Source organism: Protopterus annectens, chromosome 8.part0, assembly GCF_019279795.1.
Source record: "Protopterus annectens isolate FY-2018-M chromosome 8.part0, PAN1.0, whole genome shotgun sequence".
NCBI lineage: Eukaryota > Metazoa > Chordata > Ceratodontiformes > Protopteridae > Protopterus > Protopterus annectens.
Window position 1 is genome coordinate 306,776,112 of NC_056741.1, and position 23,291 is coordinate 306,799,402.

General features: G+C 35.4%; 1 protein-coding gene across 1 annotated transcript in view; it reads left to right on the top strand.

The window, feature by feature from the left end:
• Nucleotides 1-23,291, top strand: part of NTRK1 (neurotrophic receptor tyrosine kinase 1) — a 921,476-nt gene that overhangs the window by 447,753 nt on the left and 450,432 nt on the right. The window contains exon 8 of the mRNA XM_044079803.1: nucleotides 9,502-9,831. Within this exon, the coding sequence (XP_043935738.1) occupies nucleotides 9,502-9,831 (330 nt within the window). The remainder of the gene's footprint in view (nucleotides 1-9,501; nucleotides 9,832-23,291) is intronic.

The window sequence follows — 23,291 nt, forward strand, 5'->3', positions numbered from 1 at the left end:
GACAAGTAATAATAGGAAATCTACTCAACATTTTCAAGTAATTTTATTTAAGTAATAAAACTTAGTTTGCTTATTTATGATGTTTTAAAAGGATGTACATTTGATTTTTTATCACAATTTGGATAAATGAATTTTACTTGGTATTGTGACTGTGTCTGCTGTTTACTACACTGCACAGATTGTAGAAGGAGGCTTAGCACAATTTAAACTGTGTCTGCTACATTTTTTACAGTTTAGCCTTATTTGCTGAGTGGAAACATAGTTTATATTTTCTACTATTGCTGCCCATTGGTCAGGTCTTAATAGTGACAGTGCATTATTCTGGCTGGTGTTTTTTCCCCTTACTTAATGGATCCTGATACGGCTGCCCCAATCAAACCCAGCTGCACCTAAAAGAAAAAAATAACAAAAACATGCTTCAGCCTATGGTTTATGAATCTGTTGCTGCCTGAAGATGGTCCACAGACCACTTAACTTTTTCCCTGTCACTCTGTGGTGTGAGCCTGCAGCTTTTTATGATACGGGGGGGGGGGGGGTTCATCCTCTGAGGCTGTTTCAATGCCTGGTTCAGGTACAGGAAAACAAAACCCTTTAGGAGCAGGAGAGATTAGGGGTAAGACAAACCTTGCCAGACATAATACTTTGTTCCCAGATATGTTGTCCTGCAGGGTAGTTCACAGTTATCAGAAGCAGACACTTCACCACACAACAGATAATCAGGTTATTACCATGTATAGGGCTGATGTTGTTTCCTTTTACAGTTAGCTAATCTCAAATAATATGCTCCTACTCAGAATGACTAGGGGATTCCTTCTCTAGAGATCAGTACCACAGATTTTGATGGTGACTTTGCTGCAGACAGCAGTGAACATTCTGAGACCATCCAATGTGATTCTTTGGAAGGTGAACAGGTTCAAATCCCAAGCAAGTTTTCACCTTTCCACAGATGCTAAGTTTAGGGATGTATCTAACTGGCAGCAATCTGGAGCTAAGTTAATGACTGGCAGAGTTTACAATGTTTTTGAGGATGAGATTCCAAATGTTTTGGCTGTTCCTCTTCTTTTACCTGCCTTAGAAGGTATCTGCACAGCTGCATGTAAAACCCATTGAACTAGTTCCTAAAAAGCCTATGAGGAAGTGCAAGATGTACTGCGATTATGCAGCTTTATTTGCTACTTTGTCAACTGACTCAGCTATGACTTCTCTAGCTGCCAACTCTAACAAGAGGACCTTGGCTTCTTCTAACTCTACACAGGTGGATAAAATTAGCAAGTTGTTGAAATCTTGAGGGAAAAATTGTCTAAGTCTAGTAATTTATTCTTCAGAAATTTAAATTATCAGGGATTTATGTAGACATTTATTTTACAATGTTATTACAGTTTAAATGACTTTGCTATATCTTTGCCTGCTAAACAGAAGTGCTATATGAATGACCTTGCATCTATTGTGACTCGGGTTTCAAATCACACTTGAGGATTGTCTAGGAAGATGTGGATACTACCTCTGGAAATGCAGCTGCTCCTCTTGTATTGAGAAGTTATTCTTGATTACATAACCAGAATTTTTCTGAGCATTTAAAAAATTAGATTTTGAATGCTCCTTTCTGAATCTGTGGTTGGTCCTCTACTAGCCAGAATCTCATACAATGAGATGGGTTCTTATCAGATAGTCAAACTCCTGCAAGTTCAAACCTCATATGGTTGAGACCATAGGTTCAAATTTGCAGAAGTTCGAGTGTTTCAATGGAAATCTCTGTAAGGGGTGGTTTCCATTTTGTTCAATGTGGTTCAGTCTCGGAGTTGGTATATTTAAGTAGTGGAGGGTGTGTGTGGGGGTTCACGGGGGGTTTGTCCCCTGCTTACAACAGTTTATTTTTTCTTTTTTTTGTTTTTTATCCATAGTCGAAGTTTTTTAACTTCAAACAGGATGGTTTGAAAATTCCGTGTTCGAAGTTACTAAAGTCTGACTATGTGATATAGACCCCAATGAGATGATAGAGTTAAATTGATGCATGGGGTATCTAAAATGTTTCACATTCCAAGGCTCTCCCATAACAAGGCATCCAACTTCAAAGGGCAGAACACACAATAATCCTAGCCCAACAACAGTCAATGTAACAAGAGGAAATATTGTGAAGATAATGCTTTCAAACCAAATAAAAGGGGGCTCCTTTCAGAAGAAAATACCATTCTTCTGCTAAAGAATGACTATGCCAAGACTGGGTATCCAGCCCTTTCATCCTGTATCTTCTTCCCTTCACCTTCTCCTTTCCCCTTTCCTCCAGGCTTTAGCCCAACCCAGCAGCCTGGCCAAAATTAGTTTCAGAAAAGTGGGTGCCAAGAATAATTAATTGAGGATATTATTCTAAGTGGCCATAACATTTTCCTACCTTCTGGGAAATACCACCCTAACATTTCAGACCAGACAAGTCTGTTTTCTCTGTTACTCCTAAACAAGTTGTGAGCAGGGGTTAAACAACCAGTTCCTGCACCACAAAAAAAGAAAAGGAAAACAAATTTTTACCATAATCTTTTTGATACCCAAAAAGGAACTATTGTGGAGACCAGTGTTAGATTTGTTGTTCCTAAATACCTCTTTGAACATACCCAGATTCAAAATGCTCACCCTGCAGATCGTCTTACCCCTTCTGCTGGATCACTATATCATGGTGAAGGATGCTTATCATCATATTTCAGTTGCTCCATATTTCAAGGTGAACATACAAATGTCATGTATCACATCCTCACAAAGAAACAGACATAGAAAAAAGTATGGCCTTTCTACCAGAAGACAAAGTCCTGACTATTCAGAACATTTTCAGGGATTTTTTTTTCTCCAAAAATCTGCCTCCAGAAAAGAGATTCTCAAAATTCTAGACCTCATGGTATCAATTATCCTCATGACACTACTGGCCAGACTCAACATGAGAAAAATCCAGCACCTGCTTCTCTTTGAGTTCCAGGTCCAAGCACTGGATTTTGTGAAATGAGACATATAGTGTTAGAAGGATCAGATACCTCTCTATCTAGTATTACCCTTGTCCCTGCAGACCCCAGTTCAGTGAGTGCAGATAGGCTCATCAGATTTTACATAGGGAATAGTGTAGAGAGAAGTTCAAGTGGAAGGCAAATGGTTTCCTTCAGATGTTTCTAAGCATATAAACATCAAAGAAATGCTAGAGTTTCATCAGACCTTAAAAGTTTTTTTAACACTTAAGGTCTCCAGGTCCCCTTTTATTGGTTGCAGACAATTCCATGTAGTATCTAAACAAATAAGGTGGTACAAAGTCATACTGTCCTTGCTGGTTGGCAATGGCAGCCTGGGAGCTAGCTTTACAGGATTCACTCATGCTTCAGTCCTCATACATCCTGTTAGAGCAAAATGTAATGGCAGACAGACAGACTAAGCAAATCTCAGACAGACCCACACAAGTGGAAACTCAGGGCAGAGGTCTGCCTTGATTTGGTCCAGATGTGGGGAACACTACACTTCAAATAGTTCTGTTCACCTCCTTTTAAAACAGACAGTTGGTAAAATTCTATTCTCACAGCCATGCTTAGAGGACAGAAGCATTCTCATTCCCTCAGACAAGAATGCTCCTTGATACATTTTGACCCTTTCCACTGATACCCAAGGTACTTCTGAAGATTTAGAAAGAAGTTCCAAAGATAGTACTGGTGACACCCCTTTTGGCTAAGGCATAGTTGGATCTCTCTGTTAATGGAATTGTCCAAGGGCAATTACCACATGCTTCCTCACATTCTGGATCTGTTCGGAGTGTCAGTGCAACTTACAGCAATTGCTGCTGACAGCCTGGATGATTTTGTCTTGATACCTTGGTACTGGTTCTATGATGAAGTGCAGCAGGTACTGAAGGAGGCAAGCAAACCTTCATCTAGAAAGTCTTATGGAATGGAAGACGTTTTCTAGGTGGTGCCTAACCAGTAACACAGAGTCTGACATGGTGTCTTCTCCAACAATTTTGAAATATTTGTGTGAACTACTCATCGATGGCCTGTCTTATGCCTCCATCAAAGTGGATCTTGTGGCCAGCTCAGTTTGTCTGCCCATGGATCCCACGCTTTCATCGCTTTTTGTGTGCAAACAGTTTATGAAAGGAGTGCTGCACTTGAGATCCCCTTGGAAGCAAATTCTTCCTCCTTGGAATCTCAACTTTGTTCTTGAAAAATTGACCGTATCTCCTTTTGAACCTGCCTTTCAGGCATATTTGATGTTCATCAGTTGAAAAACTGTTTTGCTTATTGCTTTGACATCTGCAAGGTGATTCTTTGAGCTGCAAACTCTTGTGGTGGGGCAGCCTTCTCTCAGTTTTCACAAGGACAGGATTGTTTTATGAAATAACCCTTCTTTCAAACCAAAGGTTGTTTCTGCATTTACCCTGAATCAAGCCAGCAATCTGCCAGTTTTCGTTTCAGAACCTAAAAACAGGAGAGAGAAGAGTCTACATACCTTGGATGTACACAGAACTAAGCCTTTCAGGAAAGCTGAACAGTTGTTTAATTCCTATTCTGGGGATAGGAAGGGTCAACCAGTCTCTAAACAAGTGATTGCTCATTAGCTGTCCTCTATTATTGTTTTCATTGCTCTCACCATAGTAAATCTATTCCATGCATGGTTAACGCACATTCTAACAGAGTCTTTTCATCTTTGATAGTATATTGGATAGGAGTAAACTCTAGAAAGATTCTAAGAGATGGAAACCTGGTCCTCTGTTCATACCTTTAAAACCACTACAAACTGCATTCTTTCTCAAATTACAGAGCAGGCTTTGTGAGGACAATAGTCCAGGTGCACCTGTATATTTATCCTTCCTCTTACCAGGTAGGACAAGCTTTGAGAATCTACCCATATGACACTGATGCAGTGTGAATGAAGAATATAGTACAGTTGTATATGTCCTACTTACCCGTAACAGTAGATATTTAAATTTCATACTGACTCTTTGGCAACAACCACCCATCATCTCCCTTATTTTGTATATACTTCGATGGCATCCAACCTCGTTGCATTGTAGTTTGGCTTTGGTTATTTGTGTTTGTGTTTTAGGCTGCAAGTCCTGTTTCCTCCTACCTAGCACTAAAAGTCTGAATAACTGATTTTTCTCTTATAGGAGTTAGGCTTCCACTGATGGGAGGGGCTTAGCCAATCCCCTATGACAGAGTCAGAAAATGGGATTCTGAACACTGGAAAGCTGCCTTTTTGGGTTTGTGCAGGCACAGAACTCATATGCTGGTGATGCAGCATGAAATTTGGACATCTGTTACAGTTAAATAAAACTTACACAGCTGTGCTTTCCTTTTAAGCTATGTTGGTTGGTTCCCAAGTGCACTTATGACTGGGATTCTTACTGCCACTCACCAGGTGGGCAGTGTGTTTTATTCCTATTATCTGTGAAAAGGTACTTATTTTACACTAATATAATGGAGAAATATCATCTGAGTTAAACATGTTTTGTGCTACAGGTCTCTTTTCTGTTGTAATAAATTTCTAGTACAACAAATTAATACACAATTACTTCAACATCCAAACAAATAAAACCTTTGCTTCAATCCCTAGCATGATGTCATGCCTTACTATGGTACTGTCAGTGCCCTGTTGGATGATGTACAGTACATTCTTGATCACGTAGATCAAGGCAGCATTGTTGAAACATTCTTCTTTGGGTTCTCAAAACATTCTTTATGCTAAACACACAATACTTCTTATCTTCCTAGATGGCTATGGACTTTCTCTCAGAAGTTATAAATGGTTCAAATGCTATCTGGAAGAAAGGCACTTAATAGTCATATAGATTAATGCCTTCTCACATTATTTACCTGTTACTTTGTAGTCCCTCAGAGATTAGCACTAGGAGCCCTCCTTTTTATTATGTTTGTAAATGACATTGTCAATCACTTTAAAGAGCAAACTCGTCTAATACACTTATGACTCTACAATCTTTTTAGCTCATAATACAATTACCAATACTGAAAACAAATCACATTCACTGTAGTTATAAGTTAACATTATGGGAGTACAGCTTAAGCCTACTAGGATCGATAGTATGTATGCTTTTCTGAAGGAAGATTCAGAAATTCATTTTTATTGTCCTAACTGAAGTTGTTCTACATCAGAAGTGTACTCAGGCAGTTCTAATTCCCCCTTTCCATCAAAACAATGTCTTGCCTATGCTCCCTAGTACAAGTCATTAATTGAGGAAGTAATTCTATAAAAATGTATCTGTCGTATCACTGATATTAAACTTCACGAAACATATATATAATGTTATCCAAAACAACCAAATGCTGGTTAAGCTCTAAAGAGGCAAGTAATTTCTATCTCATTGTTTTTATTTATATCTTGCCATTGTTACAGAAAACCATGTTCCAGGTACCTTTCTTGTGTTGGTATCAATTTACTCATCTGTTATAATCTCGTTTAAGCTATGCCTATTTAATTTGCAGTGTTTATACACTAATAGCTCCATCTTAGAACTTTGTATACTTGAGAAGCTTATATGTTTTGTTTTTATACACTATTCTCTATGAAAATGTATTTGCCTATCCCTGTATAAATCTGTAGCATAAGCACAACACTTTTAGGGCATGTTTGTAGTCTCAAATTTCTGAAAATTTGCTGAGTATCATACAGTGATTTAGTTTGCAGACTTTTTTTTTATTTCAATCACTGACCATAGTTATATATTAGGGCAATTTCTGTTTGGTTACTATCATCTCAGAAAAATGCACAAATCTCATTTCTACATTTTCAAATAATATTTAAAATCAATGCTGAATCAAATTGATGTTTACTGCATATTTCTCTCTCATTTCACACAGCTGTATATTATACTCTGCTGTCTCATCTCAGAGATGTTCTTGCTATGTAATGACTTCCATGCATTTTAATGTTTCTGTAGCTTTTCTCCCTGGAGCTGTACTGAAAATCGGGATTTGAAAGTTAAGCATTCCCAGTTACGAGAATGAAAATACATTAATAAATCCTTCTTGAAACTTGTTTAGAGAGCAGTGTTTGTGTGAAGAAATTAGACACTATCTGTGCTAGCATGGCTGGCTGACTTTTTGTACATAATTTCAGATTAACGTGTGCATTATATGCCAGCATGACTATCTATGATATTGTAAATAGGTTCTTACATGTTAATTTATTATCTGTTTGTACAGAATGCTTTAAAGGCTTGAACAGTGTCATTTTACATTTCTAACTGCATGTTTGTGAAGAAAGATTCTAAAAGCAAATTGTATTAGATTCAGCTGATCTGCAGATTATGTCATTGGAATGTTGACAGTTGCTATGTGTTACTGTCAGAAACTGAAAGACAGGAAAGAACTTTAGTAAACAGCTGTTGGTTGATTTTCAAAATATGAATTGAAAATTAAAACTGGAACAGTTGTGACAGGCTAGTATATAAAAGAGCCTGCTGAAGACCGTTAACAGTCAGTTGTCAGTTAACAGCCAATTGTGAGTTGCTCACAGATGTACTGTGCAGTGGCTACACAAAATAACTCACCAAGAACTGTAATCCTGCATTTGCTCTGTTGTTGTAATGTAGTTCAGATCAGTGACAGCATCCTTTAATCAGATAGGAAATTATAACTAATCAGCTAAATCAGTTAGAGTTTTTTCTGAATGTTCGATTTCTATCCTACAGTATTGGTTTCATTTTCCTGGTGATTGAGTTCTGCTTGCTTATTGGAAATTACTGATTTATATTTTTAATCCTTTTGCTAAATATTAGATATTTTTATTAACTTACATTGTGGCTGATCAATCAGTATTTTCTTTAGTGATTTGAGAGTGCTATACTTGTTTTGATAATTCCCAGGGCCACTCCAAAATCCTGGCTGCTTTAGGTCATTTGCTACTTCTGTGTTCTAATATCTAATCGTCATACTTGGACACCCCTTTAAAAGGGCATGAAGACTCTGATTGGTGGCAGTCAGTTACGTTATTATTTTTGGGAAGAGACATAGCTGGAAATCTGTGTTAAGCTTTCCCAGAAGTGTTTGGATGTGTGAGATTTAATTTATTTAAGTGTGAGTGTATCAGAGGTCTTAAACGGGGACACATTGCTCTGAAGTGTGTAATAAGGAGTTACATTATGGGTGGACAGGAGTATACAGTCCAGTCCCAAGCTGTAGAGCATGTTCCTGTTGTGTTCTTAGGGGACATTTGTGAAATATTACTCCTGTTTAAGTGACCTGTTTAAGTCAGTATTGAAGCTCCTTAGTTACTGACCCAGGATAGTAGGGGATGCCATATTATTTGGTGGCAGTTCAGTGGAATGTTATCTGGACATCACAGTTTTAACCAAGATTTAATAAATGCATTAAGCTGACATAATGGTGTTTAGAAGTTTAAGGTTATGGGTAAAATCACAAAGAAGTGTAAATATGAAGAGATAAAGAAAATGTTTTGTTTTTACGACAGACTAGCACTCTACCATGAAATACTCATATCAGAAAGTTTCCTTGTCTCTTTATTTGTCTTTAGAGAGCTGAACATTATATTCATAGGTTCATCTTCTCTATATCTAGTTAATGTTATTAGTCTCTGCTTACATTCTAAGACTCAGAAAGAGTGAACAAATCCATAGTGTTGATGGTCATAGTTGCTTTACTACATATAGTTGACAATATTATTTCTCCTCTTTGGTGCTTGTAGAATCCAGCATGAAAGGAGCATAGAGACATCCTGTGCTCCTGTGCATGTTCCTGCACATTCATCCTCTCCATTCTGCCATGTCTTTCCATGTATCATAGCTCACCAAAATATCATGCTTTCATTTTCAATTGGTGTAATTTACTGAGACTTCACTCTGATCTTCATAAAGAGTACTAGCATTCAATACTAGTCTCTGACCCCTTGACTGACCTTGCAAGCATTCCAGATATTTTTTTGAGTTCATGTCACCTGCTACATAGACAAATTTTTGCTTACCAGCAGAATGGTTATATAAAAATCTGGGTTATTTTTCTTCTGTAGCAGACACAGGAAGATTCACATGAAAACCTATATGTAGGTTGCCCTTATGATCACTGGATTTTAAAGCAGTAATCTAATTTATACTTTACAGCTTCTATGTTTATTGTAGACTATAGTGGTGAAACTGAATGGGAATTCACAAAATCAGAGTCCATGCACTTTATTTACAAAAGTGACACCATTCCTGCATTTTTTAATGTGTTTGAAACTAAATACTTGAATGAGCAACTTCAAGAGTTTCTGGAGCTCATATCTTTAATTAAATGTTTATTTATTCTACTGTAACATATGCAGGTTAATATCACTAAGCAGGAAGCAAGTCCTGATTCATTAATTCTTCAGTGCAAGATCTTTTCTGAATTTGTCATATTGATGTCCCTGTGTTTCTTGGCTACCTGGGTGCTATATGCATATTATGTCTATGTAGCCTGCATTAAATAATTGCAGCATATGTAAAAAAAGCCTTGTTATGATTAATTATATGTGTTGTTCCAGTTCCAGCTGTGATTCTTTACCTTCAGAATGCCGTCCCTCAACACCATTGGTGTATCCCTTTCTCACTGGATGGGAACCCACGTCCACTAATTAGCTGGCACTTCAACAACTCCCGCCTGGTGGAGAATGACTATATCTATACCAAAGTAATAGAAGAAGCAAGCAATTCCACAGAGCTGCATGGCTGTCTCATGTTAAACAAGCCCACAAGTGCCAACAATGGGAACTATACCCTGAGAGTGAATAATACCCTGGGGAGTGATGAACGAACTGTTGTGGGCAAGTTTATGCACAATCCTTTCAGCTTTCACCCAGAAGAACCTGTTGTTGGTAAGTGATAATCTCTTATATCCTTTACATTTTAACTGTTTTCACTGATCATATGGTCATGAGGCATCAGTTTGTTTATATTTTGAACAAAACATGTCAAGAAGCATATAGTCAAAAGTCCAAGTGAAAGCTTAAATTGTTTAATAAAAATGTGAAAGGCTGAGACAGTGAAACATAATAAATACCAATGACAAACACTACCTTTTGGACATAGATATGAAACTGTGCCCTTTAGCTTTACAAAGTTAAACTGATGCAACGACAATTTGAATGTAAAACAATGAAAAAAAATCAGAAAATCAAACCACCTGACAGATATTAAACTTAACTGAACTAAAACAAAAAAGCATCCAACTCAAAGCCAGTGAAGAAATAGGAATTTATATAGCAGTTTGATCCATATATAGCCACATATTTCCTTCAAGTACAATAATGAAAGTAGTTTTTAAATACATTCAGACTCAAAAAACATCACAGTCATGTTTAAAGTCTACCAGGCACACCAACAGATAGTTAAAAGTTATTCAAAATAACTTATAATCCTATAAAACAATATAACATGTCAACATTATTTATGCACAAAACTGGTTCTTAATCTACAATTTGCCAAACACATTTGATATCTATGCTCTCTACTGAGTGACTGTCAGCATCCAGCCTCAATTGCAAAGGTTTCAGTTTTATTTTCATAGTTACCACCTCTTAAATCTGGTAATACCTTTTCTAACATAAGAATAATTGTCCATCAGATGCTTTGCCACTGTATTCTAATTATTTGTGAAAGAAGCATAAATATATTCAGAATTGTACTTGTCTAACTTCCTAGTAGATATATTTACATAAGAACAGTCGCAGTTAAACATAATGCAACTTAAACAATCCCACTAGAATTTGCATGTAAAATAGCCATCGGTTGGAATAGTTATATCCTAGTGTGCTATACTGGCATAGGGGCTTTCATAAATGTTGAGGTAATCTTCATTAAGAGACATCATGACAGTAATTCTTCATACTTCAGAAAGATACCCCATGGTTAAGCTTAAGTTTAACAATTTTTGGAGCGTTTCCACAAGATCATGTTTGGCAGTATTTATTAAGAACCAAGTTATGTCATCTGGTTTCATATAGAATAGTGTGATACTTTATGGAATAGCACATTATGAAAAATTGTTTACTTTATTGAGTAAATTCAGTTCTTTAGTTAAAAGAAACTGCTTCACCTACATGTTTATGTGGTCTTTTTTTCTGCTTCTCTAAGCCATGAAAGATAACCATGAATTGTAGTAGCTAAGGCTATTCCATAACATTATTTTTTTCTGTTGCATGTGACATCTAGGAAAAAAATCCAACATTTAAATTCCAGTTAATTCATCCAATATATTGTTTTCTGAATTTTAAGGTCTATATCAACTGCTTCACCTCCATGTTTATTTGGCCTTTGGATGGTGCAGTGGTGCAGCGGTAGCACTGTCACCTCACAGCAAGAGGTTCTCTGGTTCAATTCTCAGCTGGGGTGCCTTCTGTGTGGAGTCTGCATGTCCTCCCTTCATTCATGTGGGTTTCCTCCGGGCACTCCGGTTTCCTCCCACATTACAAAGACATACATCTGGGGCATTTCTCCCCAGGCATCCGCTGAAAATTGGCTCATTGCAAGTTGGACTTTCCCTGTTAACAAATGTAAAATAAAATAAAAAATGTCAGAGGGGCAAACACTACGCAGATCACTGGGTACCCTCTGCTGTAGCCAAAAGTGCTGTTCTTGACATATGTCCACTTAATATTGATCTTACCTGCCTTCTTTGTAACATCCAGACACCAGCAGTATAGAAGGGGATCTGGATACAGTCTGACATTTACACACACATGCAAATGAAGTATCATTCAAAATGCAATGACTTAAATATGCTAGTGGTACCAAAATGAATGGTCATTACATTTGGCCACCTCCACATATAAGAACATTTTTAGTTATTAACTTGTATGGAATGTTTTACTGGATTTGACAAAAATGGTTTGTATGACATATGGAATTCCTTTAAATGAAACAAAACAGAAAGATTTTGTGTATGCCTTCTATCAGTTTTGTGTGTTGGGTAGGAGACTGAGCTATGCTTTTATGTTTGTTTCTGATAAGGGCATGTACATGTGAGCCTTTAAGTCTGGGAACTAGAAACTCAATAAAAAGTAAGAGAAACATGTATAAATATACTTATTACTTAAATGCATTTTTTTCTTATGGTGAAAACCCAAATCTCAGCATGTATTTCCTGCTGTTGAATGTTGGCTTACACTGGGATGATACTGAAACATTAAAAAAATTATGGTGGTGCAACATCATACCACATTTACAAACACCAAGGAACACCACACCAAGTAAAAAACATATAAATGTCACTAATTGAAATATTTAAATGCTTCATTTTTAGTAGGAAGTTGTATTCTGATGAAGGTTCTACAGGAGATGAAAGTGCTTAATACTAATAAGTTACTGGATTTTTATTTTTACTTCCTGAGTTCATTTTCTACAAGGATGGTATTTCAGTTATTTTAACATACCACATTTAGTTCTGTTAAAAATGTATTGTTTCACAAGCACAGTCAAGACATCCTAGCAGAAATCTAAAAATGTGTATTTCCTTCAAAGAAAAACAAGCACTGCTGAGCATTACATAAGCGCTAGAAATATTTTTTGAGCTTATATCTTTTTAGACTACATTTGCTAACCTTTTTAAACAAGTATGAGAGAACATACTGTACTTATCATAATAATAATTATTCTGCTTTAACATGTGCTGTTGGTTGTGCAAGAAGATGCCTGAATCATTCAGCCTGCCTTTGCAGCATTTTAAAATGACCACAGGGAAATCACTTGTATTATTTAACCCTGGTAAAAATGTTAAATTGATTTCACAAACATAGTTTATTGTAGGGAAACAATATACAGCATTTTGCTGATTAAAAATTCCCTGATTCACAAGTGTTGTCAGAAGCACTAGCACATAAATGAACTGTATACCAGGAAAGTGTACAGTGACCTTGATTTAAAAAAGAACAGCATACACTTTAATCTTAATAACATTTATAATACTTCACCAAGTGCTGTGGGATTAAAATGAAACAAGGTGATTAATTCATTGTGTTTACCTTGGATTAAGGGTTTAGGTAAATTAATTTTAGCCATTATTAGTTATGCAAAAATGTTTTATGTATCATTTGGCATTTGACTTTTAATCTAATTTTTACTTTTTTGAATGTGTAGGGAAGAAATACTTAGTATAATAAATTTCAAAGCAAACAAACATTTTAAAGTGCCTTTTTCTTTTTTTGAGAAAATATTCTGCAGCTAGTGGTCTGATTAGCTGAGTTTTGCATGGGCCCACTACTGATGGTTAACTATAACCTAGATAATATAAACCAGCATGTTATTCGCATGTAATCTAGATGCAAGAACTTGTTTTTAGTTAGAGGATAATTTTAATAAAATAGATTTTTTGGACATCACTATAACAAAAAGAATAATTGCAGGGGTAGATATGAATCCAGTATTTACAGAAAAGGGGCTTTTCCAAAAAAATTATTTTTACATTATAACAGTTGTCACCCTTCTTGGCAAAAGAGGAATTTCATTAAGGGGGCAGTTTCATTGTCCAGATTAGTATTTGAAGATGACATTTTTGATGATGAGGTGGAGTTTTTAAGTGGTTTGTTTTTAATGAGAGGATATCCCACAGATATGATTAGTATGGTTGTGAACAAAGTTAAATCCTCCAGATAGGTGAAATACAAACCAATCACGGATAGTGAACTATTACCCCAACAATCTGATATTGGTCAAGCAAATGATTATAAAAATGCTATGGTTCTGTCCTTTGAGACAGCTAGTAGACCCATAAAGAATGTGATTAATAAAATTGGAAATTTATGATTGATCTATATAATTTGAATGGCAATTTAGGTGACTAGCCCACTGTCATTTATAAAAAGAGGTACAAAATTAAAGAAACTTGAAATGGCTAGGAGCCCACGTAAAATACATAGCATGACAAAATGTGGCACTTGTAGCCAATGCAGGTTTATTTACAATGGGCCCAATATTATAATTGATTGTTACCCAATGTTGCTCACCAATAATGGTAGATTTAATTACAATACATTGGTGGTGTACCTAGCAACATGCATTGCATGTTCTGCATTTCATGCAGGGAAAACAGAAAGGCAACTAAAATAAAGAATTTATGAAAGATGTCATAATAAGATATTTTTGTTATTTTCATTGGAGAAAGTATAAAATATGGAGAGAGGTGGCCAAACTTAAACCAAGAAAGCTATTTTGGCAGCTAATACTGAATACCACCTCTCCAAATCATCTTAATGATAAGATATCTTAAAACACTAAAGACTAATAGGATACAATTGCTATTAGTGAGTTTTTAATGTTTTTTTAATGTTTTCTTTACACTGTTTTATATATATTCATACACACACACACACACACACACACACACATATATTTATATTTTTTATACACACACACACACACACACACACATATATATATATATATATATATATATATATATATATATATATATATATATATATATATATATATATATATATATATATATATATATATATATATATATATATATATATATATATCAGGATATTTGTACTTGACCAATTAGTTTTTTTGTTTTTTATGTTTTTCTCTGTTTTTTTTTTTAATATGCAAACTTAATTAATTGGATAATTATCTGCTTAATTAAATTAGAGAGGTGCAACCACTGGTTTTGTTTGCTTATGTCATTTTTTGGGGATTTTTTTAAACATGCAGCTGGTAAAACAAAGACAGATTCTCATGAAGTTCTTATTGAACGAAAGTGCTTAAACTCTTATTAAAGTTTTGTTATACTATTCAGTTGTCTGAATTACTTTGCAATTCCAGTGTAATTTACTTCTTTGATTTTGTATACAATGTAGCTGGAAGTTTTATTTTCTGTACTTTAAATGGCCAATTTTCTCCAATCCTGATGAATTTGCATATCAGATAATGTACAGTGACCAAATCCATGGTGTGGCATGGCTCATCAGACAATGTACAGTGACCAAGTCCATGGTGCGGGGCAGCTCATCAGATAATGTACAGTGACCAATTCCATGGTGTGGGACAGCTCATAGTACCGTTGCTTTTCAGCATTTCAATGAGTATTGGTTTATGCATTTGATTTGCTCCCACAAGGTAGTTGAATGCTTCAGAACTAGAACTGAATGTTTCTCCAGCTGAAGAAATGTAAATTTTGATCTCCAGTGAATCTTGTTAAATTTAAAAGACCTCAATCTGAGAACATGCTGATGCATACTGATTACCAGAGAAAAAATGGATTGACATTAGCCAGCTTTGTAGTTTGAAGCTGAGTTGATTTTTAAAATGCTGTGCTAGCCTATATTTACTTAGAGTCTATAAAATGTCAACTACGTCTGATATACTGTGTCATCTTCAAGATGTATTTAAGTGTAATGCATTATAAAATTTGACCAAATTGGTTGATTGCTTCTTCAGTTACAACATTAAATTCTAATGAAAGAAAAGGCTGTATTGTCATGATACTAAACATGATGTTCCTTTGAAGCTGGGCTTGAATTCAATAGAATTGTTAAGCTACTTCAAACAGTCTGAGATAAAAATATGTGAAATGCTGCCTGGAAAGTTTAACAAATTGTAAGTCAATATTAGTTTGCTGTTCATCACAGACTACACTTCTACGAAGGAGTGCAGAGACATTGTTTTTGTATTTCATAGTGTATCATCTGTCCAAAGGACTTCTTTTGATCCTTGCAATAGATTCAACATTTCTTTTTGCATTTGTTTTAAGAGGAGGTGCAGATTCAAAATAACATTTAAATAAGCAATAGAATTGGGGTGCTATATGTGAAATGAATGCCCTGGAACCCTTTCATGTAGGTATACACTCTTTAGATGACCACCTTGTACCTAATGGGTAATGGGAATGCATAACTTGTGTGTATGCAAACCATATTGTTCTTATTTTTGAACATTTTCAGTGTTGTTTTATGCATTAGTTGTGCTTCACACAAATAAATGAAATATATGTACTTGCAAAGTTCAACAATGTGTATGATAGAATTACTTTTAATAGTCTTAGAGAACATATGGAACCTCTAAAAACTGGACCCATCTCAGTTTGGATTCATCAAGGGTCATGCCTACTCAACCTGGTGGACCATTTTGAAAAGGTCATCAAAGCAATGGATAAAGGCAAAATGGTACACACAGCCTAGCTCCAGTCAAGCATAGCAGAAAAGCTAAATAAAACTGAGAATAAACCCTTATGCCACCTGCTGGATTTCTAAATGGCTCACATATAGGACTCATGATATCAAAATATTGGAAGTTACCTCAGTAAAGAGCCCAGTCACCAGTAGAGTCACCCAGTATTATGTACTGGGACCTCTCCTGATTGGTGCTTACTTATCTGAAGTAAAAGTAAATGCCAAAGGGCTTTATCTGGCTAAGTTTGCAGATGACTGCAAATTAGGAGTAGTTATTGTATCTCCAAATGTCTTAGCCAACCTGCAGGAAGGGTTGTCCCAAATAAATAATAGATGCCAAAATCATGGATTAAAATGAAATGTCAGAAATATGCATTATTGTATCCTTTAGGAAGTCATCTACTCAGGGGAACTACCATGTTGACAATATGCCCCTAAAAGAGTTGACTACATTTTTCAGGATTTGGGAAATTATTTGGACAGTGACCCACCATTTGACCAAAATGGGTCCATTTTTTTAAGAAAGTCCTTCTATACTGCACATCTTATAAACAAAAGGGATTGTGCCTATTTCTAAGGATGTCATTGTACTCCTTTACTCAGTCCTCATTGGTCAAATCATTGAGTATAATGACCCCTTTGGTATATATCTGACCATACACATGCAGCAACTGGAACACTCAGAGATACTTTACTAAAAGGATACAAGGCCTAAATAACATGTCCTACAGGGATCAAGTCGCAGACCTGTCACTATACTCGGTATTCTATAGACTGTTAAGAGGTGACCTATGCTTGGCATACAAGGCAGCCTCTGACCCAATACTGATCAATGTACTGCACATCAGCAAGTCAAATGGCATTAAAATACTTGGTTTAGGGATATAAACCTCTTCTACAATATCAACAGCATAGTTTGGAGGAACAGGTATAACTTGCAGAGGATACTACTGCTGTGAAATAGACTCCCCATTCATTTAAAACAAAGCATATCCCTATCCATATTCAAGTACAACTAGGTTATATAGTTGGGAAACAGAAAATGTACCCAAAGACTGTCCCTGTATTAAAAATGGACAGAGGCAGCTCCTATATGCTTTTTTTTCATGCATGGGTCACCTCAACTTTTCTGTGGTAAGATCCAGGTTATTCTCATTAAAGTAATATATATATATAATTATTGATAATGGGATGGGTGAAGCCAGTTGAACACTAATAGTTTTTCTTGTCCATCTTTTTTGCTCAGAAAGGTAAAAGATTTGAATGAGACTGCACTTCTAGCATGGACTGTAAAGCCATATTTTCATTTATTTTATTGGCATTTGTTACCAGGAAAGACTGACGGGGTAATGAACCCCTTTCAATAGAGGCCTGGGGAGAAAATTTCCATTAACCACTCCCATTTCAATCCCGACACACACACACACACACACACACACACACACACACACACACACACACACACACACACACACTCACATACACAAATACACATGCACATATACTAAAATACTGGATTGGCCAACAGTGATCCTCATCAGTGGTATTTTTTGCACTACCACTGGAATACATACAGTCAGTTTAGTGTACTATAACATGTGACTCCTTCTTTTAAGGATAAAAATGAAAAAGCAGAGCAGTTGACATGAAAGTCCTACAAAAATAAGTTCAGTCTTCAGAAAGAGAAAGCACCTTGAAATCAAATCGCCATTCTTATTCAAATATATATTTCCATTTATTTTTAATAAGTAACTTGTATACTTGCAATAGCCCATTAGGCCATGCAATTGCTGGATTTGCATACTAAGCAAAAATCCAGCATCATCCATCTTTTGTGATGTTTACTGTTACTTTATAAACTTTTAATATGTAATGAAATATTTTAAGGTTTGTAAACTGACATGCTGCCCCTTTATCTTATCAGAAACAAGGTGCAGTCACACAAATTGCCAGAGGAAGACATCAGATGCCAGCTTTTTGTTTGAAGAGGCTGACTTGCCTAGATGAAGTTGTATATTTATGCAAACTGTGGACTAAATGTATACAAGATTGAGATGTACAACTTAATAATACAATTTGCACATCAAGAATTCTGTTTTATGTGTCGATTGAAGGAAATGCAACAAACACTATATTGCTGCTTCTTTCCTTGTAGTCGCACATTGAATCAATACAATTACACTGCTGTCACATTTTAGTCTTGATAAAACCAGCATTCAATATTGTGTTTCAGTAAAGAAAAATGTATTGCCATAACAAAAGTTGCCGATTGCATCAGAAACACTAGCGCGTGTGCTGATACCAAATCCTTTTTCATCTACTTCTGCAGCATTTTAAAATGATTGCAGAGTTAGCACCATATAATTTAATTTGAGTGCGTTGAAGATGAGCAATAAAACTATTGCGCTCTTAGCTGTTGATATGTATTACAGATATTAAGAACATTACTGGCAAATGGTATCTTGATTGAAAATCATTCTGATGTTAAGCCTTGCTTTCATGAAAGCCATTATTTCTCAAACCAATGAGTTAAAACTTGTGTATGCATAAGCCAACACAAGAAAGTATATATCCTGTGCTCTCCTGTTTTCAACAGTAAACACTCTAGTGTAAAAACCATGGTATTGGTGATGTGGTGAGTTGTGGTGTTGGAGCAGTGTAGATTAATGATTTACATTTCCTAACAAATGAAGTTGCATAAGTCAAACTGAGAAAAAATTGTAGCTCTGTCTTACCCCAGTGATGCAAAGACGTGCTCTGTTGTCAGCTGTAACCAACAATGTATTCCACTACTTTGTAACTTCATCTTAAGTTTATTCATTTAGCTGCCTTTCAGTTTTATTTATCTTGCTTGCAATATATGAAGATACAGCTCTGCTACAAAACCAATTTTTCTGTGGCAAAACTCATTCATTAACTTCAAAGATAGTGTGAAGATATGTCAGCTTAATGAATAAGACTTTACTTAGAGCAATTTTCAATCAGAAAAAAAAACAGAAGACATCAACCTCATAAGCAAAAATACTTAAGAAAATATGTTTTGTTCATCATAAATAATCCACCATGCAGTGGGTATTAACTGAGTTCTGCCCTATTATTATAATTATCTCTGCGATGGTTACATCTCTGAAAAGTGGTGATGGCCCCCAGTAACCAAGAGTTTGTGTGAAACTTTCTCTAAACTGATCCAGTTGGCTGATATCAGGTGAACAGAATGATCAGCTGCTCTAATGATACTGTAGTCATTTAAAAACTATGCAAACTTTCCTTCCTTTTGATCATTCCTAAATGCATAATACCAGTCAGATATTTTTCGAAGTGCAGGTCATGGGATTAGCCCTAGAATACATGCTGCTTACTGCATTATAAATACTTGACTTACATCATTAGTCTTATACTAGGAATTGTTACGCTCTATCTTTATGTAGTTCCACAATGGCTGCAACTCAGAAAAAAAGAAATATTACAAATGTCAGAGCTGTCTCCCAATACACTAAAGTAAGTTATCATGATTACATAAACAACTGCCGAGTAGGGATACTTATATCAGGAAAGCATGATCTTAGTCTTTTTAACTGTTATACAGCCTCATCTGGGAAGAAAACAATTCAATTACCACTATACCATGTTGTGGGGATCTTCTTACCACTAGTTAAACTGTGAAAAAAAAAGATGCATAAAAATGATTATACTGTGAATTATACAGGCATCACATTATTAACTTATGGTATTGGTTTATAACATCCCCTACAGAAGGTGACCTAGAAAACTTAAACAGACCATGTAAGATACTGTCTAGATTTGCTTCAGGGGTTTCAAAGAGAACTCGCCACTGCAATTTACACACCAAAATCAAGTGACTCTAATCATCAAATCATTCAGTATTTCCTCAGTCTATGATTTGCTTTTTCTTTCATCATCTATTCCCCCACTTCTCTGTCTTACAAGGTCTGCTAACCTGGTATATGCCCCCACATATCTTAGATATTCATAACATTTCTTGCAACTGGTACTACCCTCTCTTTTGCATGCCTGTGATCCAATGGTATCTTTACATGAACTCACTTTGGTTATTTTACTTTAATTAGCTCATATTCTGTATAAATAAATAAGATAAGCTACATATTTTTCAGCTATTAAATTTGTGGGGTTTTTTTTCTTTTCTTACATCTAGTAACTATTTCTGTTTTTCTTTAAAACAAATCTTTCATAATCTAATCTTTGTTGTGATGTCTTCCCTGGGAACCTGACTTTGGCTCAATGGGATATCACACTGTTAATGAATATTAAATAAATAAATGAGAATTACACTGTAGAATGTGCTTTAAATCTGAGCAGTGTGGTATAATCTGTCAGCAAGCCCTTCCTGTTAACAAGGCCTTATGTAACTTATATAGTGCTGCAGATTTGGATGGGGGGTAAATACATTACCCATGAACCCTGAAATCCCTCCAATCAGACAATATCCCGACAAACCATGGTATATGATACAGCCTTAGAAGTATGCGAAGTGCAACATCCACTGACCTGTAAAAGCATGCTTCTAAGAAATTATTTTTTCAAAGTTCAGTCCAAAAATCAAGGGTTAACTATTGTCTAATTGGATGGCCTCAATGGAGGAAAAATATTTCCAGTTCTAGTCAAATACCAAAGGTTTAACTTCAAACTTGTGTAATGCCCAGGCTAGAAAAGGCCTGACTGTTTTCTAAAAGTTATTTCTAAAAAAGATTTCTAACACTCAGCATACTCTGTATTTGGTTAACCAAACCAGAAGCAATTCTTTTTTAAGGTTCTGAGTTTGGAAACAATTTCCAGAATGTTCAAAGCTTGTCCAGATATTGCTGGTGTTTTAAACTATGATAGTAATTGGTCTATGACAAATCTGAAGGTATATAAAACAAGGGGAACAAGAGACAGCAGTTGGCTATGATCCTTCCATGCAAATAAGATAATTCCATCTCCACCAACCACAAATCCCGACTTAGACACTTTCTTGCAAATAAGGTGATTCCATCTCCACCAACCAAAACCCCCCACTCAGATATACCCTAAAGCATCTTGTCCAATCAGGCTGTACAGTTGCTCCACATCGTCTTGTTACAGCATTTAAAACTCCTGTTGCAAAGATATGATTTGAAAAAATCTATGTTATATTAAAAACACTCATTATACTAGGATATAAATAGTCAAGGAATCCTTAACACAACTGAGCTTTTCTTTTGTCTTGGATACTTAGAGCTTAGGCAGTATAGTGCACTTTTAACAAAGAATATCTGATCACTAGTGTTTATCACTTTGCAGTTTACGTTTCAGTTTTGCTGTATTCCACTTTACTTCCTTGTTATTCCTGGAGGGCAACCACTGGTACAGATCCAAGCTTGGATTTGCCAGAAGCATGATTTTTTCCCCCTAAGGCAACCATCATATATTGATTTATATGTATATGTATATATATATATATATATATATATATATATATATATATATATATATATATATATATATATATATATATATATATATATATATATATATATATATATATATATATATATATATAGATAGATAGATAGACAGATATAGCAGCACTAATTGTATAGTTGTACCTCAAACGTTTGACTATTCATTTGGTAGCAATGTTTTTGTGGCTGTTAAAAAGGCGAATGCTCATTTTATGAATCACACAGGGTTAAATTAAAGTTTTATATAAAGTAAGTAAGTATAAGAGTGCAAGAAAATAAACGTTTGACTGAAAAGGTGATGGTTATGGAGATGTGCACAATCATGTTATAGCAGTTAACGTGTTTGTGTGAGTGTTAGCATTAGGTGTAGGTAAAGATGTAGATTGAATGTTGTTTGTGTTCTGTGCTCTTTTGTCTTGTATAGTGGTATAGTTAGGGAAAGAGATTTTAGTAAAGTTATGTATATGGTTACAGTTAGGAGCCAGGGTCTGTTTTGCACACGTGTAAGATTTTGTAAGTGGTGACACCAAAATAATTTGTACAATTCATGGTGTAGACAATGATATAAAGTAGTAATCATTGTTGCTCATATGCTCTAACTATAAGATTTCTGGTTCCTGTGGAATTCTATGAACTGGTACCTATTTGGAGGTGACAGCATAAGCTGTACATCTTTCAGAATCAGGCAAAGTGCTCTTGTTACAGAATTACACTTTTGGAGCCACTGTCACTTACCTGAGCTACCCCTACTTGTATTGCTTAAAATATTTATAAAAGTTCCAACTAGTATCATTCCACATTCTTAGAGATTAATTTCACCTTGCTTTTTTTTTTCACTACTAGCCTTGCTATACTATATTATTTACATTTCATATTTCCAACGTGGAAAACTCTACTATAATACTCAGTACCTTACAAAGACTATTACTCTGTATTTTGGATATGTGCACTATGGTGAAACATACCTACTTGTATGGGGGCCCTCAGCAAAGGATAGGGGGTTATGAGTCTGTATCAGAATAGGGGCCAGGCAGCCTAAATGACTGTAAACTGTATAAGTTTTGTGATCCAAAACAGACATGTCAAAACTGTTTTCCAACAGTATAATGAATATTGATTATCTTAACTATGCTGACAAACAGTTATGATGAGTGCAAAATGTTTTTATATTGTTTGTATTGATTATTATATTGATTAGTTGCATTAGAAGACTGGAATATCACTACAACATTAGTATCCATAACATTCAATTTGTATATAACCTTAAATCAAAAGTCAATCAATATCAGAATGCCAAGGATATACTGAACATTTAAAAACAACAGAGAACAAAATAATTTAAAATTATATATATAATTAAACTGAACTCAGTGGTAAATGGCAAGCTTAATGTAAGACCACTAACTGTCTGTATGTCTGTTTGTTCGTTATTATTTTCATCTGTACAGGCATACATCTATTTTTGTTTGTCAACTGGATATACCCAGAAGACAGAATAGACTGCATGTATTTGTGTGTGTGTGTGTGTGTGTGTGTGTGTGTGTGGGTGCGCGCGCGTGTGTGTGTGTGTGTAAAGACTGAAGATTTCACAAATAAAAATAGTCCAGGAGCACAAATTGAATGGAACCACCTGATTATAATATAGTAAAGGACAGAAGAGAATGCTTTTGAAGGCTGTACTGATGGTCAGAATTCTAGTGCAAA